This window comes from Lepeophtheirus salmonis, chromosome 2 (assembly GCF_016086655.4).
Source record: "Lepeophtheirus salmonis chromosome 2, UVic_Lsal_1.4, whole genome shotgun sequence".
NCBI classification, from domain to species: domain Eukaryota; kingdom Metazoa; phylum Arthropoda; class Copepoda; order Siphonostomatoida; family Caligidae; genus Lepeophtheirus; species Lepeophtheirus salmonis.
In genome coordinates, this window is record NC_052132.2 from 40,381,655 (window position 1) to 40,388,658 (window position 7,004).

The 7,004-nt window shown below is 33.1% G+C and overlaps 2 protein-coding genes across 2 annotated transcripts; one reads left to right on the forward strand and one right to left on the reverse strand.

Annotated features, from left to right (window-relative positions):
* Positions 1-91: 91 nt before the first annotated feature.
* Positions 92-1,648, forward strand: Spt7. The gene is made up of 3 exons (XM_040707610.2): positions 92-721; positions 787-1,151; positions 1,281-1,648. The coding sequence occupies exons 1-3, from the start codon at positions 349-351 to the stop codon at positions 1,572-1,574; spliced, it is 1,032 nt and encodes a 343-aa protein (XP_040563544.1). The 5' UTR covers positions 92-348; the 3' UTR covers positions 1,575-1,648.
* LOC121113755 (store-operated calcium entry-associated regulatory factor) lies at positions 1,553-3,710 on the reverse strand. Its single transcript, XM_040707611.2, has 3 exons — positions 3,272-3,710; positions 1,857-2,359; positions 1,553-1,794 (listed from the first exon to the last, which is right to left on the reverse strand). The coding sequence occupies exons 1-3, from the start codon at positions 3,518-3,520 to the stop codon at positions 1,653-1,655; spliced, it is 894 nt and encodes a 297-aa protein (XP_040563545.1). The 5' UTR covers positions 3,521-3,710; the 3' UTR covers positions 1,553-1,652.
* Between the last annotated feature and the right edge of the window lie 3,294 nt (positions 3,711-7,004).

Here is a 7,004-nt window from a genome sequence, read left to right on the forward strand (position 1 = left end):
TCCCTCCATAGAAAAATGAAAGGTTGCGCTAGAATATAAAAAGTAAAATAAGCGTATCTTTAACTATAATAATATAAACATTACTTTCGATGAAACGTGTGACGTCATATTGTGATGATGTCTCAGTCTGATACATTTTGGCCGAGAAAAAGTCTGATCTAATAATTCTGGGCTTATCCAACAAATATATATGGGATTTTACAAATTCTATACTCAATATTGAATATACATCACAGGAACCTATTTAATGCCCATGACGAAGTTATTATTGATTTTTGTAACGTAGCTAATAAGTGAATTGTGAGAAAACTGGTGCACGGAGGGATCCAATTAAAATAGAGTTTGAGCATGTTTGGGTTCCTTAATCAAGAGGAGGAGGGATCCTTTTCAAGAACGGAAAGATGGGGAACACTAAGTGACAATGAGTGGAATGCATCTCCACTGAGTGCTGCAGAAAGAGAAGCACTGATTCGACTTCCGAGACCTCTCCCTTTAGATGGACCACGAATTCATCAACCTCGACCCGATTCATCCGGAGATATACGACTAAGAAGTGACTCATGTCAAGATCCCTATGTTCATAATGGTATCAAACTGTTAGCCCACATGAGAAAGTCTCAGGATGGAACAAAACAGCCCCCAATTAGTCTTGGGGATCTCACATTCTTCAAAACACAAAGTGAACCCCCCTTTGGGGTTAAGAGTCTTTGTTCTCATCTACGTAATTAATTATATTGATTTATGTCCAATAATTAGGGTATAAATTATTTATTTTACTATTTGCAGATAGTGAGAAGACTTCTTTTGCTGAAGGAAAGTATCCCGATTCCACTGCTCATAAATTTAAACTTACCTCACGTAGCACCAGACAAATGCTTCATAAGTCCGTTGCTACAATTTGTGCTTTTGTTGGGTACGAAACTGCTTCTCTGGGTGCGTTAGATCTTTTAACGGATGTCGTTGCTGAATATTTAAGGACTTTTACAAAGCTATTGAGAGATTCTCGTGATAGAGAATGTCTATATGAACAAAGTATGGGATTTCCAGATTCTCTCGAAAGGATTTGCTATGATATGAATATTGGGAGTGTTCTTCAAATTCAGAGGTACTATGAGGACAGTGTCATCAAATATTATAAAAATATACTCAAGGCAAGTAATTATTTATGGCTTTATAAATATGATCCACTTTACATCAAAATCAATTAATCCTTCAAAAAAGTTTAAGAAACATGAAATGAAATAATATCTAATTTATAACTTTTGAATTATAATTGATAGGAATGGAAAAAACGAAAAACTGCATCATCCTCTTCCTCAACTACAATTTTGGTCGGATCAAATTCTGCAGAAATCATCCTTGGTGAGGATGATATTCCAGAAATACATTTTCCTTCTGGAGAAGAATGCACTGGTGATCATGCAACTCCTCAGTATGAAACTGGATTACAAGTTCTTCAAAGCCTTGAACAAGCAGGCGTTATGATACCGAATGAAGATCCTGTTGAGAGTATTGGACTTAGTCCTGGTAATAATCGTAAACGTAGACGAACTGAAGACCAAAAAACAATTTAATATAAATTTATTTGTGTACATTTATGTTTAAACAAATCAGAAAATTTATCTAATATATATTAACTAGAAATCAATTAATCATCTTCTTCTGGTCCCACCAAATCCAGAAGAGGGACGTGTGGTTCCACTTGATCCTGAATTGTTCCCAGAAAAGAAACTTCCACCTGGAGCATAGGATCCACCTCTATTATAGTAGTTATCGTTACGTCTTTGTTGCCCTCTATGGAAGATAAAATGAATATACAAGTACCATTGAATTAATCATTATATAAATAAAAATACCCGCTGTTCATCATATATCCTAGGATACCTCCCATTCCAAGTCCAGACCAAAATCCACCATAACCGCCAGTATTTCCACCTCTACGACATGAGGGATTATCATTATTGCCCAAATTACTACCAAATAAACCACCTCCGCCGGAACCAGGATTAGACCATCCACCCCCTCCTCCACGGCCGTGATAGTCATCATTAGTTGAACTATATGCACGATCTTCTTGATTTCCAGAACTACTGGTACAGGTCCTATAAACTGCATATGCAACCAACACTATAACAGCTAACACCAGCATGTCTGCAAAGTTGAAGCCACTGGACTTTTTGCTGGTATAGCTATTTGGGTAGCTACTTTGTTGCCCTCCCCCTTTACGGTAGTCTAATGAGTATTCTAAACCGCATGAACCTTTAAGAATATAAGGATCATCGGGGTACTCATAGCCCTCACATGTGACTTCAATACGTCCAAATTCGACTGAAGAATCCAAGTCCGCCTTGCATTCCCACTGGCAAATATCAATGGGAAAATCAGATTTAATTTACACTTATTATTTTTCAAACGAAACCCTTAAAATCTGGTGGTTTTGAACCTTTAAATTGTAATTTCTCAGGATTGAATGAAATCCAATATTAGCAAATGTTTGAAATCAACATATTATTTTGCAAACAAAAATTAATTTTTATCTTAATTATTGTTTTTTCGAAACACTTAAGTTGGCTTGAACCAAAAAAGGGTAAACATATTTCAAACCGAAAATTCTCCAAAACCAGATTTGATACAAATAAATTCATTAAATATTCGTGGTCAACTTGATACGGACTTATTGAATTGAATATATAATTTAAAAGAATTTCCCTTGTTGACTAATTAACTAATTGATCTAAAAATAATTTATCCTCTACAGTCTAGAGTCTGTAGATTATGAATTCAGAGATGTAGCCTATCAACACAAAAACAAGCTATAATTATTTTTCTCAAAATTGAATGTGAATTACATAAGAATTTAAAGACGAATTATCGTTAATTTTTCCCAACAAATTAACCGTATTAACCCGTTGGCTGTGCCGTAAATAGCACTTAAATTATCCATAATTGATCGTCACATAGAAAGAATGATAAATTGACAGATTTTATTTGAAATGCCATATCGGGACAAATATGAGTCTCTTAAATCAAATAAAGGTTCTAAATTATAGCTAAAATTCTTGGGTATCTTAATTCCTCCCACAAATTTGAATACAAAGCCTATAATTAACTCAAATATGTCTATTAAATATTGGGCTCTAATGTAAATAAATTTACGGAGTAAAAAAATTAATTGGGACTTTCTCATTTTGATGGTTTTTGTTCAAGATCTTTTTTTATTTTGACGAACCACAACATTTAATTATTGATAGTTAATGAATAAAATTGTCACCTGGACGTCAACCCCGTCATGTCCTCGATTGTAACATTGCACCGTCCTAGGTTCCATACCCCATGGAGCAGATCCCCCCGTTCTGGATAGTTGAGATGTACTAGATGCCCTTCGACCCGTTGTCTTGGCACCCTCATGAAGAGTTAAAGTTTTAATATTTGTGAGCAGAACTTTATTGTTTCCATAAACACTTGATAAAATACACATTTGAATCAGAATTAGACGATAGAAATAAACCAGAGTTCCCATATTGAGAGTCAAAATCTAAGTGGTTGATTCCGTTGTTATTAGAGGACGATTATATCTTGATTGTTCTGGAGTGGAGAGTCAATCACGAAGTAAGTATAATTTCATCATAAAATTAAATTATAACAACAATTATTTTTATTTATTATTTACTGAGAAATGTACCAAAGCTGAGCAATGACGTCACTCCAATACAAGCTTATTCGATCATGTTTACATGAATCATCTCTAGCCTTGCAGGCACTGTAAATGAATTTATTTTTTAAAAGGGCTGTGAGACCGGGGAAAGTTGTAAGGAAACCATTACTAGAAATTATGGTTTATTAGTCTCACTTTACTCATAACATCCAAAAATTTAAATCAAAACAATATTTATGCTGAATTATACCTCTCACATTACATAAAAGGAAATACTGTTTTCTAGATAAAATGGTAATAATTTACGCTTCAAATATACTTTTTTGACTTAATAACAAATTGAAAATCGAGACGTTATTCCTTTCCCTAACAGAACTCTTGAAAATAATTTACCTACTAATTGAATTTTCTTGGATCTAACATGAAATAAAGCCCCATATTTAAAATTAAGATAAACTTTGACCAAAAAAATAGGTCAATTTTTATGTGGATTACTGTTTTCTTTTTAAACTCAAAAATTTGGTCAGACCGATAAAAAACACTAAAAATAAAATCAGTACTCATTGAAAAGTAGATTTACCTTTGATTTAGTAAGAAACAACTAATTACAGATTTATAATAAAAGTAAGTAGGGCTGGGATGTTATAAATTATATCCTAGTGTAGGCTAGTTGACACAAAAAAACCATTTTTAATCCGTATTCGGCATTACATATAATATTGTAAGGCTGCGTAGGAATAGTATAAATACTCCGAAATTAAATAAAAGTAAGTAAATTAATTATATTTATACATTTAATACTTATTTATTCATAATCGAATCAATTTTGTTTAATCTCGAAGTAAATAAACTATTTCTCCAATACCTTGCATTGGTTATTTATGAAGTACTAGTATCCAGCATTGTTTGGCGTTATTAGGCGTCGAAAAACAGACAAAGAATATTGCTTAAATAATATAAATAGAGTCAAGGTTAGTAGATATACATTTCTAGTAACGTTGGATAGAGTTGTATAAAATATTACCTGCAGGTATGTAAACATAAAAGAAACCGAAGAATGACGTGGCAAAGCTGATAATTTGAATCATGGCTTGGAGAAGAGCAGTTTCGGTGTAATTAGATGAGCTACGAGCAGCAATGAAAATGAAGGAAATTAACACAAATCCAAGGTTGTGTCCTTATCAGTCTATCGGTTCCAGTTCTTCAACTGCTAGAACCGGAACCGACAAAGTCAATCCCAGACCGCAATGTATTGCTTATCAGTCTCGGTTCTTGTGCTTTTCTTCCTATTTAGAATATATAAAGAACTATAATATATGGTATAAGGAATAAATTAGCTTTAATAAATAAGTCAATTTTCTAAGTTTTTTTTTTTTTTTTTTGTGCAATTGCAGCGTTTTCCAATGATTTATTTATGTCGCCAGGGTGATACGGTTGTATCTGAGTTCCATAGCTAATGGCTTCTTATGGATCTGAAAAATGTTTTTAGGCACCACACGGTGTAAATAAAAGAGGGAAGGAGTGGGGTAGATTATGGATCCAGGTCTGCTACTAAGCTTCTCTGGACCTTATAATATTTCCTAAGCCAGGGTTTCCCAAACTTTACCATGCCAATGCCCCCTACACTAATACATTTTTAGCTGAGTGCCCCTTTATACGAAACATGTGTATGTGTAGACTGAAAGCAATCCTCAATTCTCCATCTTAATGTGCCACCCCCTCCCGGCACACTTTGAAAACTATTGTCTTAAGCAACCTTAGTTTTCAGGGCCCTTCTGGAACTTGGGGTACAACGTATGAGGTAACTGCTGCCCTGTTTGTGTCTAAAATAATTTCCTGTGCCCGAATTTCCTAGTGACGCCCCTTGTTTTAAATGTCTGCTACCAAACTGAGCCTATTTATAAAAGAACCGAGACAGATAATGGTGAACCGAAAACGTTGAAATAAAAGAAACGAGATCAGGACCAATAGAACCCCTGAACTGGGTACAACATTGTACAAATCCCAGGGGCAGGAATGACTCCAATGTCGGTCCTCAACTCTACTCTAAGTCCAACAAGGACTTACTCTTATAACTCACCATTAATTATTTAACATTACTGTCCCTTATTAATGAGAATATACACTAGTGATTACTATATATTTAAATGTTCTCTTTTGAAGAAAAGGTGATAGCAGCTTTGGAAAAAAAAAAAGCAAAAAACACTTCAGTTTGCATAATAGAAAAAATTGAGAAATCCGGATGCCTAAAGCCAACGATATTGGACCAACGTTAGGTAAGAAGAAAATTACAGGGGAAACAGAAGATTGATGTAGGTTAAGAGTTATCAACGAAGCGGTTGCTGGACATTAAACATATTTAACCATGACCAACCTCATAATGACGGATTTATTAAACATATGAATAAGTAAATAACATCCTATTAAATCCCTAATTTATTACGGTACATTATTATCTTTTGCTATATTATTGATAAGTGATGTTATTATATTTTAATCATACATAATTAAATAAAATGTAATCATATATTTTTTCTGTATTCATTGACTGAAGAAAAATGCATTTTTTTTCCGTATAATTTTTATATTTTGAAGTTATATACTTCTTGCTACAATTACAATGCAGAATCCTGCATTTTTCTGATTCAATAGGATCTTTGAATTCAAAAGTGTATTAACAACTCTTCATTTGCTTCTTTTAATTTGACCTTCCATTTTCTATTATCTTTTTATGAATTAACAGATTTTTGTTCATTAATTTCAAACTTTGTGGCTTTATCAATTATCTTATATATTTCTATTTCAACCATTTCTTGTAAGATGTTAATAATATCATTTCTTGTAAGATGTTGATAATATAATTTTTCAAGATTATAATATGCAGAGTTCTTGGATAGAAATAGTCTATAAATATATATATTACGCACGGTGTTACCTCAAAAGTACAAAAATATACTCTATTTCGTTGTCAACTTTAGATGCTTGTTATCCCATATCAGTGTTTTGGACGTTGATTGGTTGAATTTGAATTAGCTTTGTTGAGGTGGGAACACTTCGTAAGAGTTATTGAATAATAATTTCATGGTTGAGAAGAATTGGCTCACTATCAATTCTTTTGGGGCATTTTTCCGTGTTTTTATTCGTATGAAAGGTTGCATGATAAAATAAATGTTACTTGTGGAGGTGTGATTGATGTAATAACTAGCAACATTTTAGTCCTTTTGATTCTTCATAAACTACTTGTGCCAATAGTTAGCGGGTGCTCATCTGGTTTAATTAATCAATAATAGTTTTTCTAAGAAACTACAATTTTGGTCTATAATGAATATCATCGAATTAAATTTTTACT